The sequence below is a fragment of the Triturus cristatus genome, chromosome 3_1 (genome assembly GCF_964204655.1).
Source record: "Triturus cristatus chromosome 3_1, aTriCri1.1, whole genome shotgun sequence".
Classification (NCBI taxonomy): domain Eukaryota; kingdom Metazoa; phylum Chordata; class Amphibia; order Caudata; family Salamandridae; genus Triturus; species Triturus cristatus.
The window spans coordinates 768,584,789-768,606,153 of NC_140583.1; the positions used below are offsets into that span (position 1 = coordinate 768,584,789).

A 21,365-nucleotide genomic window follows, 5' to 3' on the forward strand; every position below is an offset into this window, starting at 1 on the left:
TGACCTTGTCAGCTACTCTGTAAAACTTCTGTTTCACAGGCAGGCTATCTCCAGTGTCCACATCATGGACGCACCAATTGGTGACACCTGGTGTCAGGGAGAACAGGGAGGCAAACTGACCCAACACCTGGTGACAGTCGCTCTGCTGCTCCGGGGTCAGTGTGGGCGAGAGGACCACACCATCCACTGACCCGTCTTGCTCCTTCGCTGCCAGGAGGTCAGGGAGAGGATCACTATCCTCTTCCCCACCGTCATCTGTAGCCATGAGCATCGTCACTTCAGACCTCTCGAAGTGGGGTTTGAGGCGGTTCACATGCAAGACTCTAAGGGGCTGCCTAGGAGTCTTCATGTTGATCAGGTAGGTCACCTCACTCTTGCGCTCTACCACCTCATATGGCCCGGTCCATTTGTCGCGGAGCGCACAAGGCTCCACCGGCGCCATCACCCACACTTTCTGCCCGGGATGAAATTCTACCAGAGTGGTATTCTGGTCGTACCATCTTTTCATCTCCTCCTGGCTGGCTTCTAGGTTCTCCTGAGCGAGCTTCCTGAAGCGCTGCGTTTGGTTGCGGATGGCCAGCACATAGCTGAACACATCCTGGGGGGTTTTCCCACGGGATTTCTCCCACCCCTCCTTCACCAGTGTGAGAGGTCCTCTAACAGGGTGGCCATACAGCAGTTCAAAGGGGCTGAACCCTAAGGACTTCTGAGGCACCTCCCTGTAGGCAAACAACAGGCATGGTAACAAGACGTCCCACTTCCGTCTCATGGGCTCCGCTAGGCCCATAATCATACCTTTCAGGGTGCGGTTGAACCTTTCAACCAATCCATTTCCTTGAGGGTGGTAAGGAGTGGTGAACTTATACGTTACTCCACACTCCTCCCACAGAGACTTCATATACCTAGAGATGAAGTTGGTACCCCGGTCGGAGACCACCTCTCGAGGGAACCCTACACGGGAAAAGATCCCCATCAATGCACGGCCCACCACGGGTGCTGTGATTGTCCTGAGAGGGACTGCTTCCGGGTACCGAGTGGCGTGATCCACCAAGACCAGGATAAACCTGTTGCCTAAGGCGGTCTTGGGATCCAGGGGCCCTACGATATCAATGCCCACCCGCTCGAAAGGGGTGCTCACTACAGGAAACGGCTGGAGGGGCGCCACGCACTTCCCTCCGCTCTTGCCACTGGCTTGACAGGTTTGGCATGACTTACAAAAGGTACCGACGTGCTTCTTCATCCGGGGCCAGTAGAAGTGGGTGACAAGCCTGTGATAGGTCTTGTCTTGCCCCAGATGTCCTGCGAGAGGCACGTCGTGAGCCAGACCCAGTAAGAAGTTCCTGAAGCGCTCGGGTACCACCAGCACACGGGCTGCACCGGGCTCAGCGAACTTAGGCTCACTATACAGTAAGTCATCTTCCCAGTAAATCAAATGTTCCTTGGACCCTAGGCCTGCTGCCTGGTCTGCAGCCTGCTGCCGCACACCAATGAGAGAAGGGCACTCCTTCTGAGCCTGGCAGAATTCCTCCCTGGAGGGGCCACCCTCTTGCTGCCAATGGGTCAGCTCAGGCAACTCCCCCAGTTCGGCCACCTGCTCCCCTGTAGGTTCCAGGGCATCCCCCTCAGGTTCCGCTTCCTCCTGGACCGTGGGAACAGTGGGGGCCGGTTTCCCGCGCCCTCTGCCCCTTCCCCTCCTGGCAGGTTCCTGGGCCATCGTTCCAGGCTCCAGTTCTACTAATCCACCCTTACTGGCTGTCATGGCACGTGTGGATACACAGATCCACGCTGGCAGTCCTAACATCTCCAAGTGAGTTCTGTGCTCTACGTCCTTCCATGGAGAACTCTCCAGGTCGTTACCCAACAGACAATCTACCGGCAAGGCATCACTGACGCAGACTTCCAAGGTACCAGAGACTCCCCCCCATGTAAAGGGAACACGCGCCATCTTGCAGAGGCGAACTGAAGTGTCAGCTGCCACTACTGGGCGGAGCACATTGGGAATTACTTGCTCTTCAGACACCCACTGACACCTGACAGATGTCACACTAGCCCCGGTGTCTCTCAGAGCCTCTATCTCCCTCCCATTGATGGTCACCTTTTGCCCGTATTTCTTAGTGTTAGCGGGTATCAAGGCATCCTGGACCATCTCTTGGTCTCCTAACGAGACAAGGGTCATCATAGCTAAACCCGCTTCCCCACTGGAAATCAAATCCCCTCCCAAAGCTACACTAGCTAACCCTGGGACTGGAGCAGCAGCTGGTGCTGGGGGTTTATTGGGACATTTAGGGGCGATGTGCCCCACTTCCCTACAAGCATAGCAAGTAGGCGGTGGTCTGTTGCCCTTAGGGGGCCAAGACCTCTTCGGCTTGGGGGCTTGGGACTCCTTCTCCTGGGAACTGTTTTGGGGCCCTTTAGAGAACTCCTTACTGTTACCCTTGTCCTCCCCACCTTTCTGCTGGGGACCCTGTCCACCCTTGGCAGGCATACTTACCAACCCTTTGTTGACCCTGGTGCTAGTCCAGCGGTCTGCCTCTTTAGCAAGCTCGCTGGGATCAGTTAACTTGCTGTCTAAAAGATGCTGGCGCAGCTCTGGAACACATAGACTACTCAAGTGCTCCCAACTAATCAAGTGACACAACCCCACATAATCAGTAACTTTGCTGCCCTTTATCCAACCTTCCAGTGCACGCGTGTACATACTCACACACTCCACCCACGTACTCGAATCAAGTTTCTTGAAGTTCCTAAACTTCTGTCGGTACTGTTCTGGTGTAAGCCCATACCTGAGGCATAAGGCCTCCTTCATCGTGGGGTAGGTTAAGGTCCCTGCTGCTTCTAAGGGTGCTAAGACATCCCTCCCAGAGGCCTCAAAATGCTTCCACAAACCCGCTCCCCAACTTTTCTCAGGCACTTCATTCATCTTCAAGGCAAGCTCATAGGATCTAAACCACGCATAGATATCCTCACCCCTCTGATAATTCTGCACCAAATCTTTCGGTATGTATACTTTACCCGCCTGTACTGGTTGTGCGCTGCCACCATTCGGACTGGACGCCACCTGTTTGGCTTTAATGTCCAGCTCCCTCATGCTCAACTCATGAGCCAACTGGAGTTTCTTCTCTTCTAACGCAAGAGCATTCCTCCTCTCCTCCGCCTCTTTCTCACTGTCAAGGCGCAGTTTCCTCTCTTCCGCTTGAGCTTTGAGCTTAAAAAGTTCAATCTCATGGGCTCTAACCCTTTGGTTTTCCTCCAGCTCCTCTGGAGAGAGGCTCCTACTGGAATGGGCGCTGCCAGCCCTAGACGCTGGCCTATTCACTGGCAGATCATCGGATCCAAATCCGTGCTCCGGTGTGCCATCCCCTTCCGTAGTTTCCTCGGTTGCGCCATTCTTGGCCTCCCACCAGGCCCTTAGAGCTTTCTGTAGCTCCGTCTTGTTGGCGCTGCCCTTCGCTGGGCATCCAAGCTGCTTGCAGAATTGCTTTAGTTGCTCCTTCTTATACTCGAGCAACTTTTTCACCTCGAATTGCAACTCCAGCTCCTCGCCTACTCCGTTCAGAGACATGATGCTTCGTCGATCCTCCAAGAATAGTCTTCGCAAAAACTTCGTGCGATGCAACTGCTTACTAGATTAGTGATGTACGAAGAATCACTGCAGGTCAAGTGCAAATACTGGTTCTAATCCGCACCGCTGACCACCAATGTTAGATCTGGGGGTCTCTAGTTGGCAGAGGCATTCACCTTAGACCAAATAGGGACCCTTGCTTCTAGTCAGGGTACAGGGACACACACGGTAGATAACCCCTGCTCACCCTCTAGGTAGCTTGGCTCGAGCAGACAGGCTTATCCCCAAGGCAATGTGTAAGGTAATTGCACGTAGACACCACAATGACCCCTCCTCCGCACACCACAAACTTAGACCACACAGGTGAGTTATATCAAAAATAATATATCTTTATCTAGTTTCCGCAGTTGAAATCAAGCATCACAGGTTTACACAATAGTCGCTTTCTTAGTTGGTCGGGACCGTCAGACGATAGTCTCTAGTCTCTTGAGTGATTCGATACTCACTGAGAATGAATCAGTTTGTAGGCTCTCGATGTTTTAGGCAGCTACGTTGCTCCGGCGGTGTCACTGCGCTCGTTATACAAGCGCTCCTCGGGCTGTTCGGTGCAAGGATTCCACAACTCCCTCGACGAGCCCCCAGTGACGATGTCGACGTCACCGGAGTCAGCCACTCACAGCGCGGCTTCGTGGAGCAGGGAAATACGACTCTCGATCTGCTTCAGGCCTCCGGGTCGTGGCAAGGCACGTGCCGATGAGCACGTCGATCTTCTTGATGCGGCAACCGGTGTCGGGCCCGGCTCGGTGCGGTACTCTCTAGCAAGACAGAGAGCAGCCAGCCCACCTCACTGGCAGATGTTGAGAAGCTTGGTAGAACAGTCCACGGTCCCTGCGGCACACAGCAGCGCAGGTGGGACACAGCAGAGTCTTGAGTTCTTGGCAACCTTTCTATCCCTGGGTTGCGAAACAGGAGGCCAGCTCTTCTCAGGCCCTTGGAGATTCAGTTGAAGACACAGCACACAGCAAAGTCTTGTTTGGTCAAGTGGATAGGGTCAGCACACAGCAGGACCCCTTCTTCTCCTTAGCTTCAGTTGTACGCTAGAACAGGTCAGCCTTTAGAGCACACAGCATGGCAATCTTCCTTTAGTTCTTCAGCGGTCCGTCTTTCAGCAGAGGTTCCTCTCGATGGTCGAATCTAAAAATCTGTTGTCAGGGGTCTTGTACTTATACCCCTAGAAGTCTTTGAAGTCTTTGTGCAAGTGGGTCCTGAGCCCGGTCTGATCCAGTTCTGGGTGTTGCTGGAGCACTTTGTTTTCCTGGCTCCTACATTCTTTTCAGAGCGAGGGGCAAGGTCGTCAGCCGCCCAGCAGGAGGTGGAGCCAGCAGAGTGGCAGGCAGGCACAGCCCTATTCAATCCCAGGTGCTATCTCCTCCCTCCACTCTCCTTGCGATTGTCGCCATTCAGCAGAGGGCTGACTCAGCCAACCTCCCGGGGGATCCCCAGCCCCTGTCACTCTCAAACCAGACAGTCAATCCACAAGCGCGCCCAGGCACACAGAAGGGTCAGACAAGAGAACAGCTACTCTCTAAAAAGTACTGTTCTCCAACTCAGGATTTAAAAACAATCTCTCCTAAAAGATGTGTTATTAAATGCTGAGCTCAGGGATATCAAACACTCACGTCTTATCTTGTTCGTATGAGAAGATAGGCGGATAGCCATTGGCACCCGCCTCCCTCATGTTAGCCTATGGAACAAGATAGCCTTGCAGTAGTGAACACACAAAATGGCCGGTGTTCACTACCAGAACATGTTACCTGCACTAGTACATGCTCTACCTTCTACATACACTGCACCCTGCCCAGGGGGGTACCTTGGGCCTTCCATAGGGATGACTGACGTGTATGAAAAGGGAAGGGTTAGGCCCGGCCAGTGTGGACACTGGCCAGGGGGACATGGCAGTCCGGGGACTGCAGGCAGGCCTGAGACACTGTTTTAGGGCTACACAGGTGGGTGGCGCAATCAGCGCTGCAGACCCACTAGAAGCATCCGTCATCACCAGCCCTGGCACACACAGTGCACTTTACTAGGGACTTCATGGTGATACAGATATGCCAATCAGGTATATCCAATCAATACGATATGTTACACAGGGAGCACTTACACTCTGGCACTGATTAGCAGTGGCAGAGTGTCCAAAGCATCTAAACCAGCAAAACGAAATCCAGCACAGCATCAAAAATCCATGTAGCAGAGGCAAAAGATAGGGGAAAAACCCACGCCAAGGATGTCAGGTCTAACAACAGTCATTGTTGTTTTTTAAAACATAATTGCTTTTACCTTTGGGTGACTCCTTTTCTCCCGAAGCTGATGACAGTCCTCGCCCAGCAAACATCCCAGGTACTGTCAGCTGTTTCGGTCTGGTAGTTCTCTCAGTCCTCCGTTTCCCCGTTGCAATCTCCCACGATTCCTCCTTGGAAGGACCATCCTTACTCAGCCCGGCCTGCAGAGAGCTGATTGCAGCCAAACTCGGATTCAGACTTCTCCCTTCCGCAGCTGCACGCCGATTCAGGGATGTTCCGGTCGCGCTGGGCTCTTTCACCAGCGTTTTCCCTTTCGGCGGCATTGCAATAGCAACGGCTACAATATTTCTCTTCACCACGGGGGGCCAGACGCTCCTTTTGTTGATACAATGTATCGGCGTAACCCTCTAGATTCCCACAGCACCTCGCGTCTAGCCGCGGACACCGCCACCGATATGAAGAGTCTTAGAGCCCGCACCGCCAGGAAGCCGGCCTCTGTCAGCAGCCTCATCGGTTTTCCCAGTTTACCAGTAATAGTAATTTGTGAAATCCGTGATTATGGCATTCTTCCTCTTCAATTCAAAGCAAAAAAGCAGCAATGGTAGGAAAGGCAAGCCGCCATCTTGCCTAAGTGATACTGTTTCTAATGTATGTAATATGAGTGGCACTGTAACTGAGTCAGTGTGGTAGTGGGTGTTTAAGTAGCTGTATGTGTGTATGTGTGCTTGTGTGAGAGGCTGTCTGGGTTAATAAGTGGTGTGTGAGTAGTTGTATGGATGAGTTAGTGGCTGAATGAGTGGCTGTAGTGTTTAGTGAGTTTGTGCGTGGCTATATGTGTGGGTGAGTATGTGCAAGTGGTTATATCAGGTACTGAGTGGCTGTGTGAGTGGCTCTATGGGTGGCTGAGTGTGTGTGTGTGAGTGGCTGTATAGGTGACTGAATGGCTGTGTGAATGGCTCTATGGGTAAGTGACTGGGTGTGTACATGGATGTATCGGTAAAGGAGTGGTTGTTTTAGTAGTTGTATGGGTATGTGACTGGGTGGGTGAGTGGCTATTTTGCACAGTAAGTATCTGTGTGAGGGGCTGCATAGGTAAATGAGTGGAAACGTGAGTACTTATATCAATGTATGAATAAGTATGTAAGTGGTTTTGTGGATGAGTGAATGGATGTGTATGTGAAGGTATGGGTGAGTGAGTAGCTCTGTTAGTAGCTCTATGAGTGAATGGGTGGCTGTGTGGTGGCTGTATGGGTGAGTGAGTAGCTCTGTTTGTAGCTGTATGAGTGGTTGTGTGAGTGGGTATGTAAGTGGTTGTATGGATGTATGAGTGAGTGTGTGAGTGGCTGTATGGGTCTGTGAGTGTGTGTGTGAGAGGTTTATGGGTGTGTGGGTGTGTGAGTGGCTACATGAGTCTGAGTGGTTATGTGAGTGACTGTATAAGTGAGTGAGTGTTGTATAGGTCTGTGAATGGGTTTGTAATAGTTGTGTGGGTGTATGAGTAGGTGTTTGTGAGATTGTATGGGAGTGTTAGTGTGTGTGCGAGTGGTTCTGTGGATGATGTCATCAGTAATGTCATGAGTGATGCAATGTGTATGGTCTTAAGCAATGTATTGGGGGCGTAAGTTATAGTTTGCTCAGGTAACTATAACTGCTGAATTTCAATGGTTTTGTACAAATGAAATCTGCACCTAATTATAACATCCCTGTAACCTATGTTTTTTTCAGTGAATTTCGAAGGGTTTTTCTTATTCTATTTCCTAACTATAATGTACCTGTAACCATGGTTTTTTCAGTGAATATATATGTGTGTGTGTTCGTTTGTGTGAGTGTGTGTGTGTGTGTTGTAGCAGATGGCAGGCAGTCAAGACAGTTCAGATTGCATTAAGGTTAGAGGCGAGAGTCGTTTGTGTGTATAAATTCACATCCACTATGATATCTGAAGTAATCAGTGTACTTCTGTCCTCTTAGATAATCAAAAATGGTCTAGTGCTACAGTGAGCAACTGCTGCTCTAGCTCTTCCAAATCACCTTTTCCCCAGGGACATTCTTCACTCAAGTATATCATTGGGTGGGAATCTCAGAGGGACAAGGAGTGAAATATTACATATTATTCCACTCCACATCCCCTTTTGGTGGAGTTGAGGTATTTATTTGAATTTGTGACACCCTGTGAGCTCAGTGATGGATGCTTTGAAGAAAAAGTACCATCTTCTAGTGAATATATATATGACCAAGACCGATGTAGGTCGAGACGCGTTTTTTTCATCAGTGCTGAGAAAAGAAATTGTGGATCAAAGCTTCATTGGTGTGACTGGTTTTCCGTCTCTTCGTTGGGAGGAATTTATTTATACATATGTAAATGTATATATGTGTGCATGTGTGTATATATATACAATATATATATGTGTATATATATATATATACATATATCCTCACACGTTCAGTCCGGCGCAATCCTTTCCAGATATAACGAAGGAATCACACAGGAGCCGTGGCCTCTATTTTCAGTGCAGATTTATTGCAGACACAAACGTCCGACGCGTTTCGGAGTAGGACACTCCTTCGTCACGGGCAAACTTTGTGCATTTCCTCTTTGTTAATAAAGTAAATCAACATGTCACGTGATATAATAAACATAAACAAAATACTCTACATATTATAATTCATATGAGTATTTACAATTTTTCGAAGTTAATATAAGGTAATTTCGTGTAAATGGTAAGTACAATGACTAGCATGTCAAGAACAATGTTTTTGCATGATTAGAAAATCCATAGTTTACAAATAACACGCACACAATAGCGCGTTCGAATAGCATGTACCAGAAAATACATCTGTCAAATAATAACCTCCGTGTTTCCCTCCCATGTGGGATGAAAAAATGCTTAATTATGGTCGACAAAATGACAGTAGAAATTAACATACCGCACAAATAAATTAATGTCGGCCGTTCTGGGACTCGAACTCATCATGTTAAAAGGTAAGACAATGGTGTATTAGTCCATAGTGCTACGGGAGTATTCTCTCTTACCTCCCCACAAGATTAATTTGTACTGGGCTGGCATAGTGACTAGATGAAAATTATATAATGCAGACAGCCTAAGTCTATTGAATGAAACGCCCCAGTGGGCATGCTTTAGTCAAAAACCATTGAATCATGGCAACACATGGCCTTAATCAATATCATAGAGTCTGTCAAAAGATTTAAAGAACAAGGGGGTTTATGAGACTCTTACACGCTAATTAACTCAGTTCAATACTGCCCCAGTGGGCCAAATCATAATAACAGGATTTCCCTTAGGTGTTGCCCATGTGGGCAAACTGTTCAGAGGGTAGCCAATTCATCTACTTCTCCAAGCATCTGTTACCTTAAAAAAAAGACAGAATGTCTATTAAAAATCTTCATATTGTTACACGAGATTATTAAAAAGTCACACAAAATTTCTAAAAAACAGCAAGCAGAAAACAGCAGGTATGCATAAACCTATTGAACCAAACATACATTAGTATAAATGCACTAATAACTCCTCATCCATATTCAACCCATGGGGCACCATGGTATTGAATCTAATAATAAATTTGGATTCCAATTTTCTGAGTTCTAGCAATCTGTTGCCACCTCTTACATTAGGTAGAACACAATCAATTGCAGCAAATTTGACAAGACTGGCATTACTGTTGTGGTTATCTTGAAAATGCCGGGCTACTGGATAGGTTTTGTCATTTTTGTTGATGGCCCTCAAGTGCTCTAACACTCTTTTCTTTCCTGAATGGATGGTGCTCCCTATATAGTATTTGGAACAAGGACATTTGAGAATATACACCACAAATTCCGTATTGCAGTTTAAGTGTTTTTGTATGACCCAAGGGGCCTCATTATTGTTGAATTTCACTGATTTTATGCTACAACTATATTTACAAGCCTTGCATTGGTTACATGTAAAAAAACCCTTGACCGCATTCTCTTTTTTAGGATTGGGGATCATGTTATTGCATAATTGGTCTCTTAATGATTTAGGTTTACGAAAAGTGAGAGATGGATAATCACCTATATAATCTTTCAAATCCTTATCAGTTTTCAGCACTTCCCAAAACTTTTTTAAGCTCCTCCTGACCTCCCATGCATGGGTGCTGTAAGTAGTGATAAACCTTACAGTTTCCTTAGGCTTAATGGTTGGAACGGTTTCCGTAGGGAAAAGAAGTTCCTGGCGATTGAGAGCTTCAACTTTATTAATCGCCTTATTCACTGTTTTGGCACTATAACCACGTGCCAAAAAACGTTCTTGCATGATGGATTTCTCATTTTCAAATTTGCTGATAGTACTGCAATTTCTGCGTGCCCGCAATAGCTCTCCAAAAGGTATGCTTTGTATAAGGTTATGGGGATGGCAACTGTCAGCGTGAAGTAGACTGTTGCCAGCTGTAGACTTTCTGAATAAGGAACTTTCTATGGTGTTATTTTTTATCTCAAGTTTAAGATCCAAAAATTCCATGGTGTCTTTACTAATTTGGTGTGTGAATTGGAGATTCATTTCATTAGTATTAAGGGTCTCTACAAATTCCATGGCTTGTGTCTCAGTGCCACTCCACACACAAAAGATGTCATCTATGTAGCGTAGCCAGAGGACGGCATGGCTCTTAAAGAGTTCGATGTTGTGGACCACCTGCTCCTCCCACCAGCCCAGGTAAAGACCTGCAAAGCTGGGGGCGAAGCAGGTTCCCATAGCCGTCCCCTGGATCTGCCTGTAGATGTTTTTATCGAAAAGGAAAAAATTATTATTCAAGCACATTTCAATCATTTTGAGCAACATCTCTGTGTGATGTAAAAAACTTGCTGGTCTGCTATAGAGAAAGTGTTTGCATGTTTCTAGGCCTAAAGTTTGCGGAATACTAGTGTAAAGACTGCAAACATCTAGTCCTAACATAAGATACTCTGAAGACCATTCCATGCCAGATATATGCTTAAGGAAGTCACTAGTATCACGGACATAGGAAGGGAGGGATTGAACCAGCGGTTGGAGAAAGTAGTCCACATATTTGGAAGTATTCTCCAACGCACTCCCACATGAAGAGACAATAGGCCTCCCTGGTGGCCGTTGGGCATTCTTGTGCAACTTTGGTAGCAGATATAATATTGGTAGTTTGGGGTGTTTGCATGCCAAATAGGAGAATTCATCTACGCTTATCATGCATACATCTTTCCACTCGGTGATCTGATTTGCCACTGTAGACATTGCTTGATTATAAATTAATCTAGTAGTTTGACAATACCTACTGGTGTCAGACAATTGTGATAGTCCCTCTTGTTTATACATGTCCACAGGCCAGATGACCACGTTTCCCCCTTTATCGCTCTGCTTTATGACAAAGTCATGGTTTGATTCCAGTGCATTCAATGCTTTGAGTTGGTGAGGGTTTAAGTTTGTTCTTTGGTATACTTTGTGGTTTTTCAATTTTTTTAGTTCATTAACCATCCCTTTCTCAAAGCAGTTTATTGCTTCACAATTAATTTGAGGCAGAAACACAGATTTCGGTTTAAACGGAGTTTCCGCCATCATATCTACAGGAAGAGCCATGTCCACTATTCCTGCCAGTTCTTGAGCCACCTGGAAAGTCTCTATATCCTTTATTTGAACATCCAATTGTACACTTGATTGTTCAATAGGCTGTTTTTTGGGCTTATTGGAGAACCATTTCTTCAGTTTTAACTTTCTTATGTAATGGAATAAGTCTATCCTACTTTCTGTATAATTGAATCTAGATGTAGGGCAAAATGATAGGCCTAACATTAAAACATCTAATTCAACATTACTTAGTTTGTAGTTAGAAAGATTTACCACGGTTCGCGTTTTCATATTTTCTTGGCGAACCTGCCCCTTGTTCTTGTTCCCACTGGGCTGTCTGATTGCATGGAATAATTTAGCTTTCTGCCTCCTCTTCCTCCTCTTCCACGACCTCTTGCCGGGCTGTCGCTGATGGTCATCGTATTTGACTTGTCTATTGTCAGCAACTCGTACTCCTTTAAAAATCGGGCTTTTAGTGCTTCTGCTTCGTTTTCTTGCACATTGTTAGTTATTTCTGACTCGCATTGCAAAATTTGTTCCATTGTTTCAAATACTCCACTACTTAGTGCCGTTGGTCCATCTCCTCCTTCTGCTCCTTGTATTATTTTTGCAATTTGTTTGGCTTGGTTGGTCTGTTCATTTCTTAATTTCTCGAACTTCTTGCCAAAAGTTAGTATCTGGCCATTATTGTAGTCGATTTCGTCTCTCTCGAATTTGGATAATTTTTTCATTTTAATTTCATCCTCTAGTTTTCCCAATCTTTTGTTCATTTTCTCCATTTCAGTCTCAAATTCTTCATTGCTCAATAACTCTTTCAATGTCACGATTATTTCTTCACTTTCTAGAGTTAGTTTGATACTTTCCTTTTCGGCAAATTTGATTAATATCTTCAACATATTCATGGAGCATATATGATTGTTTTCCATCCACTCAGATAACAGTTCCGGATCCGGTTGCTGGAGTGTTGGGGTTATGAATATACGCAACCCCCGCGGTATGCGATTGCAGTCCACGTAGTGTTGCAAAGCTGTCGCTTCCCACCACTTGGACTGCTCTTTTTTAAGTACTTTCCACAACGTGTCCCACAATTTTCTTTTGTCTTTTATCACATTGGGGGCGGGAATGATTTTCTGTCCCCCCTCCTCAGTGCGAGCCGTTTTGTCAAAAAGTTGCACCGCTGCTGCTTTACGCTTGCTGTTTCTAGTGTCCGCCATTGTTTTTACGGTGTACCATACACACGTAGTTTCCGATGTACTTCTCGGACTGCACTTTTGCTAGCGCTGTGAGTAGTGTAAATCACTCGCGCACGAATGCCGATTACCACGATTTCCCTCCGCCTAGATAGCAACTACTGTGGAGTGTCACTTCGACTCACCCGTCAGGTCCGATATCAGAGAACGCAGCTCCCTGCTTCCCTTCCTCGTAGCTCGACTGGTGTTCCGGGTAGGCACTCCTCCTGCCGCTGTGTTTCAGGCGGTGTCCTTCGTGTGGGCAAGGGTTTTTTACGACATGAACACAGAGTTTCTAGCTGTTCCCGAGCCTCTAATTCGGCGGGCTCACGGCTGGGGTAGCCACCCCCAAAATTCTCACACGTTCAGTCCGGCGCAATCCTTTCCAGATATAACGAAGGAATCACACAGGAGCCGTGGCCTCTATTTTCAGTGCAGATTTATTGCAGACACAAACGTCCGACGCGTTTCGGAGTAGGACACTCCTTCGTCACGGGCAAACTTTGTGCATTTCCTCTTTGTTAATAAAGTAAATCAACATGTCACGTGATATAATAAACATAAACAAAATACTCTACATATTATAATTCATATGAGTATTTACAATTTTTCGAAGTTAATATAAGGTAATTTCGTGTAAATGGTAAGTACAATGACTAGCATGTCAAGAACAATGTTTTTGCATGATTAGAAAATCCATAGTTTACAAATAACACGCACACAATAGCGCGTTCGAATAGCATGTACCAGAAAATACATCTGTCAAATAATAACCTCCGTGTTTCCCTCCCATGTGGGATGAAAAAATGCTTAATTATGGTCGACAAAATGACAGTAGAAATTAACATACCGCACAAATAAATTAATGTCGGCCGTTCTGGGACTCGAACTCATCATGTTAAAAGGTAAGACAATGGTGTATTAGTCCATAGTGCTACGGGAGTATTCTCTCTTACCTCTCTTACCTCCCCACAAGATTAATTTGTACTGGGCTGGCATAGTGACTAGATGAAAATTATATAATGCAGACAGCCTAAGTCTATTGAATATATATATATGCTATCCCAGTGAAAATGAATGCCTCCCAATAAAATGTTATTGTACTAATAAATGTAAACATACATTCGCACATATATTATTGTATAATTACCAAGCAGAGGCCAGTTGTTCAAATGTCATATTAACACCATAGAACAGCCTAATTAATTTTAGGAATCACTGCCTACAGCGTCACACATTGTACCTTACCATAACTTTGCAGAGGAAAACAACTGGAGTAATAAATACCATTTTACACTGTGCACTTCTGCATAATACTATAGATTTGTGTGGGATTTGATGTGTCGGTTGACCGACAGCTTTTGACACATCTGCTTCTGCCACTCGGCCCAAATACATCTAATGCTCCAAAAGCAAACATATTCTTTTGTTTTTAAACATTGAAGGGGTTCAGATTGTGTCTGGGATCCGTGATTTTTTGCAGAGCAAATATGTACTTAGGAAAGAGAGACTGGTAAAACAAAGCATGCGTTTCAGGACAAAGAAAATGTCCGGGAAGCCTATTCAATAAAACAAATGCCCAAGAATGGGATCCCCTACACTTCCACATAGTATTTGGTAGTGATAACATAATTTTACTCAGAAAGTCAGACTGAGACTCTGAGAGGGAGAGGCGAAAACAAATAGAGAGGGGAAGAGGGGAGAAAGAGAGTGAGCGAGAGAGGGAGGTGAGAACAAAGGAGGAGGAGAGAGAAAGGGATCGAAAAACACAGAAAGAAGAAGGATGCAAATGGGGAGAGAGAGAGATCTGCTGGCGCCAACCTGCCACATTGCCGACCTCTAAAAGGTGGGGGGGGTGGGGGGGGGGGGGTGGAGCAGAAGGTTCACAGATGGGATTCTGGAGATTTTTGGCACATGCATCTCTAAATTATCTCTTTGGACTTAATCAGGGTCGTTTTTCGAAGGGGTGTGGACAGTGCTTAATTTGTAAAAGAATAAATACCAGGGCCCAAAGTTTACTATTGAAAGTTTGTGTGCCAGAGGCTGCATAGTCTGCATTCCACCTGATGTCTCTTTAATCCACCACCAGATGCTCCCTGACTTTTTACCCCACTCTTACAGATTCTTTTTCATCCTTCTGTTCGCACTTTTTTCAGTCTTTCTCGTCCTACTTCCCCTTTGTGTGTTTTTGTCTCTCTTGCTCTGGATCAAATTCTGATGAGAAATAATAAGTGCTGGCCCCCAAAAATGAGTTCCGCACATTTTGGCCTATTTATGACCTGGTTTGCATTGCTCTTTCACCACACAACATGGTGCAGGAGTAAAGCAAACCTCATATGTGATTTATGAAGCCATGCAAGGCCACTTTGCATGGCCCTGAGTGGCTCCATAAACCTGAAGCAAGGCAACGTAGCAAATCACTGTGTTGCCTTACACTGCCCTGGGAAGGTATTCCATTGGCATTGCATGCGTGTTCCCACACAACTCCCATGGTTTTTTACGCATTACCAGATTTACTAGAACTGGTAGACCTGAGAATGCGCCAAAAAAATACACCTTCTCAGGTGAGGTGTAACGAGAAGTATCTTTATTTGTCCTTGATACTTCCTCTTTCTATGTGTGCTGCATTCTGCAGCACACATAGAAAGAGGAATGTGCATCTAAGGATTGTTTTTGTGCAGGAAGGTAGCTCTTCCTGCACAAACCCAATCCTGATGCAACGCAATAGTGCAAGGGTGCCTGTGTTGGCGATAGGCTGCCAAAAGGGCACCAGAGATGAGAAAAGGCAGGAATGCACAATATTGCCTTAAACTACAGCGCATTCCTGCCCTTTCCCTGTCACGCAAAGCAGCGCAGCAAAGTGAGTACTGCGCTGCACTGCATGACAAGTTCATAAATAGTGTCATAACAACAAAAGAGTGTGCCTTGCAAACAATGAATGTAGAGCACGACAGGAGAATCCAAATTGGTTCTTTATAAAGCCCTCACTCACCAACCTGGTTGGTGACATGCTTCATCATTGAGCCCCACCAGGAGAGGCCGAATGCCACCCTGGTGTGCTACACCGCCAGAATTACTGCGGAGCTGGTTATTCGTGTGTAGTGAATAGTGAAGGAGTGAATGTTAAAAGTATCACGATTGTGTCAAAAAACTATTTTATTAGAGGCCAATCGTCATAAATAAGCCTCACAGTGCGTCCGAGATATGATACAGCAGAAATGCCCCATAATTTAGTTGATATGATGCATTTCTGCTGTCTCTCTTTCATGCAGTGCATCGTAGCAACTTTGCTTGCTGCCCTGCGTTGTGGGAAAAATTAGAATATCTGCTCGAGTATGTTGATGAGTGCAAGAATTTGTGTAACTCCCTCACTAAGCTGATGGAGTGAGACATGATTTGAAACTCCATTTGTGCTGAAGTTCCACTTTGTTGACATATATTGGTGTTTCTTAAATGTGCTTTACATAAAGTACGTTATTTGCAGGTCTGTTGTTTGGCTCATGATGAACTATTTTATGCCTGTATTTTTGGTAATGTGTGATTGCATTCCATGTTTTTGCAATGCGAAAGTGTAATTCCATTTATGTGTAATGATTAGACTCTAATAAAATAAGGATTGATGTGAGGTTTGCATCCACTTCTGCAGTTGAAGGCATGCAGGTGACCAGTCTTCAAAGATATAGCAATCACAAGGAGTAGCGAGTGTGGAAAAGAGAGCGGATCCTTGGAGATATGGTAGACCATCAATGGCAGACACCTTAAAGAGATAAGGTGGCTGGATTCTTCATAGTGTTAGGTGGCATTCACCATAAGGGTTATTCGTTTTTTTGGAACAGCCAAATGGGGGAATTGTAAGCATTCCTGGGAGCATGTGGTCCCTTAGTCTGGGGGCACTCTCCAGACAGACTGCTTGGCTGTTTTAGTCTTTTCGAGCTCCAGAATTCTAAAAAGGATGCTATCCACATTCCTCATTGTCTGTGACCTCCGGAAATGTGCAGTTTCCTGACGAGGTTGCTGGAATGTTCTTATGCATTGTCTGTGTGTAATACAGGCCAGTTTGAAAATGGATCTTGCTTGGGGAGGAAGCCAGTTCGTTGAGTAGTTTGGGGGAAATGTGGGCATATTTACAATCTGGCGGCAGCATGTGGTGGCGCTTTGATGGCTGCCAGCAAGATGTCATCATTTCTACCTAGGTTAACTATGGAAATTAATTCTCGAGAGGACAAGCGCCTGTGTGATTTGTTTTAAGTCTTGATCTGGGATGTATTGTTGATCCCTAGTTTGGTGTTGAGTGCAATTTTTGGTTTTTAAAACCTGTCTTTGCACATCCAAGTGTTTGTCCGGGTAGAATCCTAGCAATTTGAGTGAGTCCACAGTGTTAGGACAAGTACCCACAGGTGAGACATCTTTAAGTGACTAAGTCACTCGTTATCTGGATGTTGTAGTTGGGGTGAGACGAAGACAAATTCCGTTTTTGTGGGGTTGAGTTTTGGGTAAAGTTTGTGGTCCAGGCATTGATCATATTAAAGGATTTCCACAATCTTTTGAGAGGAGATTTTCAGTTACAGTAGTGTATCATCTGCTCGGAAAGGAAAGTTCTTATTGCATACGGTCAGGATATAGACTAACATTTAGAAAGGGATGGGTGCAGTGTTGAGCCTTGCAAAACGTCTTGACGCAAAATCCACCCCATACCCTTGCAAAGGCAAGGCGCTACAACATACCCTCATAAGCACAGAATGAGGTGTTGTTAACAGTCATTAAACTATGACGTCATTAATGCTTATTAATGCATTGGGAGCATTAAAGCTCTTTTATGTCGTTGTGCCCCACACACCAAGTGCGAGCAAGGGTGGAGGGTTTTTCTTTCACCCCTGCCTTAGGTAAGGGTGGTTCGTGCAATTGGGTGCCCAGCCACACCCACGGGTGATGAGGGGTCTATCTTAGTACTCCACTATTGCCATCAGTGGGGATAGCATTTGTTGCCCTGCTTTATCCAATGTCCAGTGTATATCATGCCCCATCAGCTTGACATACAGAGGCAGGCATCTTTTGCCCCCCTCATTTTTTGTAAGGACATAGGAAGTGTTTTTGTGCCCCTTCACCATGTCGAAAGATTGTCTTTGTCAGCCCCATCCTTGCTAAAAATGCCTCAATGTTAATACACCAAATTTGCGTAGGCACCTAGTGGCCCCACTACAACATGTCTGTACAATATATATGTCCTTTGTGCCTTTTTTTCTTCTTTTCACTGACACATGATAATATTAAACAGAAAACCCACTTTGTGAACTCCTGATAGGTTTACACTTTTTTAACCAATCTTCTCCCAGTTTAAAAGCCTACAGTTCGAACTGTGGGGTGTATTTACTAAGATTTAACGCAGTGTTTGCATCACAAAGGTGACGCAAATAGACACTATGGGGCATATTATCAAGAAATGGCTTTAAAATTATCGTCGCTTCAGCGGCAGTAAACTGCCAGTAAAGCAGCGAAAATGGGCTTGATAATATGCCCTTGAGAATTCCCATAGAAGCCCATGTTCTGGTGTCAACATGGGCTTCTATGGGAATTCTCTGCGGCATATTATCAAGCCCATTATCGCAGCTTTAGCGGCAGTTTTCTGCCGCTACACCGGCGATAATTTTAACGCCGTGCTTGATAATATTCCCCCTATATCTTTTTACTAAATTACACTCGAAAGTAGCGCGTAGCAGCTCATGGTGCAGCTCTGTATTACTTAGTGTCAAGGGCGTTCCATGCTACCACCCAAGGTTTCTGATGTTAAACCCTACTTACTTAAAAAAGTAGAGAGGGCTTAGTGTGAGAAAATAGCGCCCATTTCAAATAGGTGCTATGAAGGAGAAATGCTTTAATTTCTCCTCCCTTTTCTGACTTTGTATGTGTGCTGCACTGTACAGCACACATACAAAGTGGAAAAGGTTTAAAGTTAGTCTGAGCATAGTATTTTGTACTGGAAGGCTACCCTTCCAGTACAAAACCTATGCTAGACTCACACAGACACCCTTGCACTATGGTCTGAAGGTGTGTGCGTGGTGCACGTCAGCTAATTTCAGCACCGGCGCTAGGGAGAGGGGAGGAGACACACATATTTCTGTGAATATGGCGCTCTGCTGCTCTCTTCTTCTCAGGCAAAAAAGTTGCAGTTTTTTGCCTGCTGCGCTGTGTTGCGTGAGATTTTAGTAAATCTGCCTCTGTGTTTTCCAAAGATTAGTGACAATTAGTCAAGGTGGGCACAGGATACCAACAACTGAGTTTCCTATGGAGTGTTGTGCCAATCTTAACCACGGAGGCACGTTCTCTGCTAGCGCCACTGTAGTTATAGTTGAGACCTTTGGTCCATGGGAAAAGCTTTGTTGAACCGCTAAGAACCTGTGACGCATTTCCCAGATACGCACCAAATTTTGCACCTTTAGTTACCTGTTTTAAATTTGACACAGAATGCTAGAGAAGGCAAAAGTTAGAGGGACACGTTTTATGCGTGGAAATCCCCCTAATTAATGTTTAGATCTCTGCACCTGCAAATATTGATGGAGACCTTTGCACCAAATGCATTATGAAGAAAGAGTTTGAAATAAACATAAAGAAACATGCGATTACAAAACCAGACAACATCTGTGAAAAACCCTACATTAAGGGGTGCTGAGATGCAAAATATTGAATATTTAGAAACTACCTAGTTACCATTATCGGCATTATTAGTAAAATAATACCACACTGATGGTCAAGCTCGCAGAACGAAGCTTGTACGTGAGGTGAGTTGGGTTGGAGGGGGTGATGAGAACCTTAACTGGCCAATTTTAGGGATTTGTAGGTTTTATGTCTCCACCATAAGTCCCCTGATGTATCTCATAACTGGTATATGTATTCATACATGTAGGAACATATTTACACATATACACACTAGTAACCCGTATGTAAGTAAACCTTCTCTGAGGTTCTCATAGTGACAGCCATTGGTTGCTGAAGAAGCAGTGTGTAGAAACAATCAGATAATGTGGACAGCTTCCCTAACCTGTGACAAAAGCATCAATTAGAAATATGCCAAGATCTTACAAGTGCTTGAAACTTGATTGAAACTGCAATTATAAGAAAGGGACATTTGGAACAGCCACAAACCTACATTTTTAATACGTTTTTTGCATTAATCAAAATTCACGCTGGCAGCTCTGCTAAAATGGAAGCAGGAGAAAACTTAAAGGGCCTCATTTATGAAAAGTGACCCATCGCTGCATGAAAACAGTGATGCGTCACTTTTCATTGCGCCCTCCTTGCAACATGATGGATGCGTCATATTTACTGTATGACGCATCATGTCGCAAGGAATGACAGAAAATGTTAGTGCAAATGAGGCCCATTGCTGGAGTTGTGTCGGAAGCGTGACGCAACTCCAGCACTGTTCCTTAAAGGGCCCTTGAGACAAGATGTACTAGAACCGACCTAGCTATGTCATCCTTTGTATACGCCCTGGCCAGTGAGCTTGAGCTGCTTGACCAGATGCCTCTCATAGGGACAGGCAGAACACGCGCAGGTGCGGCAAGCCTGCCCATCCTCTACAAGGCACCGGCATGCTGTTATATTACATGAAGTATACCCCTCCCAGAAACATTCCCGTGACTGGAATGTCTCTCCATTCCTTCGCAGTGCCCCACGAACTTCCTTCCACAACGCCAGCCTGCTCCTCCCAAGAGGAATGGTTTCTTTCATTAAACATGCCCTTTCAGGCACAATCCTCCCCGCTCCCTATTTTGAGAATAAATTACATTCCACTCAGATTCTCGCATAATAGTGCCGTGACAATGCGAGCTGCCCTCGGGCTGACTCACTGTATATAAACAACAGCAAAGTGCTGCTTCTACCAGCAATAATTAAGACGCTTGCAGTGCCTGCACTGCCTCAAATCTCAAGCTAGAAATCTAGTCCTATAGCTCAGTGGGTTAGTGCCCAGCAGCAAAAATGTTAATACAACATGAGATTCTTTTGTTCCACGCCTTAATTTTGAAGTCAATAAAATGAGCACCACTGAGTTAGCGTTTTAAAGTGCTACGAAGTCCCACGACCAATTCGCTAAGCACTATATAAAAAAAAAATAGGTTATTCTTTAGGAGTTGCGGATGGTGTTACTGCCCCCGGCGCGCATCTTACCATCATGGCTTCTGCCTGCCTGGAGTCCAGCTCTGACACAGCCCTGCGGAAGCTCTTGGGGGTGGACCCCGTTGGGTTCGCAGCGGTAATCATGGGCATTCTCTGCGTGCACACAGCCTGTGCTGCCACGGAGCCTCGGCTGCTGCCCTTTTATAGGACCTGCCTGACGTCAAAGCCACTTTCAGTCCCTCCACCAGCCCTCCCTGCAGCCCGAGGGGAGGGGGATAATGCACGTCTGTCCGATTAAATCTAATTGCTGCAATCACTGCGGACACCCCTCCTCAGCAAACCGCCCCTTGCCACTTGTCCTCCCGAAAAGCCTTTCAGAGCCCACCTGTAACAGGCAGTTTGGTTATCTGTTGTTATATCCTAGGCAGGCTTGTGTCTGTCATTTGCACTAAGGGTGTTAAATTCCTGGCTCCGGAAATGATGGAGTAGGTGGGGAGGACGCCAGGTCGATGAACATACCTAGAAGGAAAGAGGGAATAATTATCTGAAAAGGTAAACCGGCCCTGCACAGTCGAGGCGACGAGGCAAACAGAGA

General features: G+C 45.6%; 1 protein-coding gene across 1 annotated transcript in view; it reads right to left on the reverse strand.

The window, feature by feature from the left end:
- TH (tyrosine hydroxylase) overlaps positions 1–20,941 on the reverse strand; it is a 389,931-nt gene extending 368,990 nt beyond the window's left edge. The window contains exon 1 of the mRNA XM_085646393.1: positions 20,822–20,941. Coding sequence (XP_085502519.1) covers positions 20,822–20,920 — 99 coding nt within the window. The 5' untranslated portion in view covers positions 20,921–20,941. The remainder of the gene's footprint in view (positions 1–20,821) is intronic.
- Between the last annotated feature and the right edge of the window lie 424 nt (positions 20,942–21,365).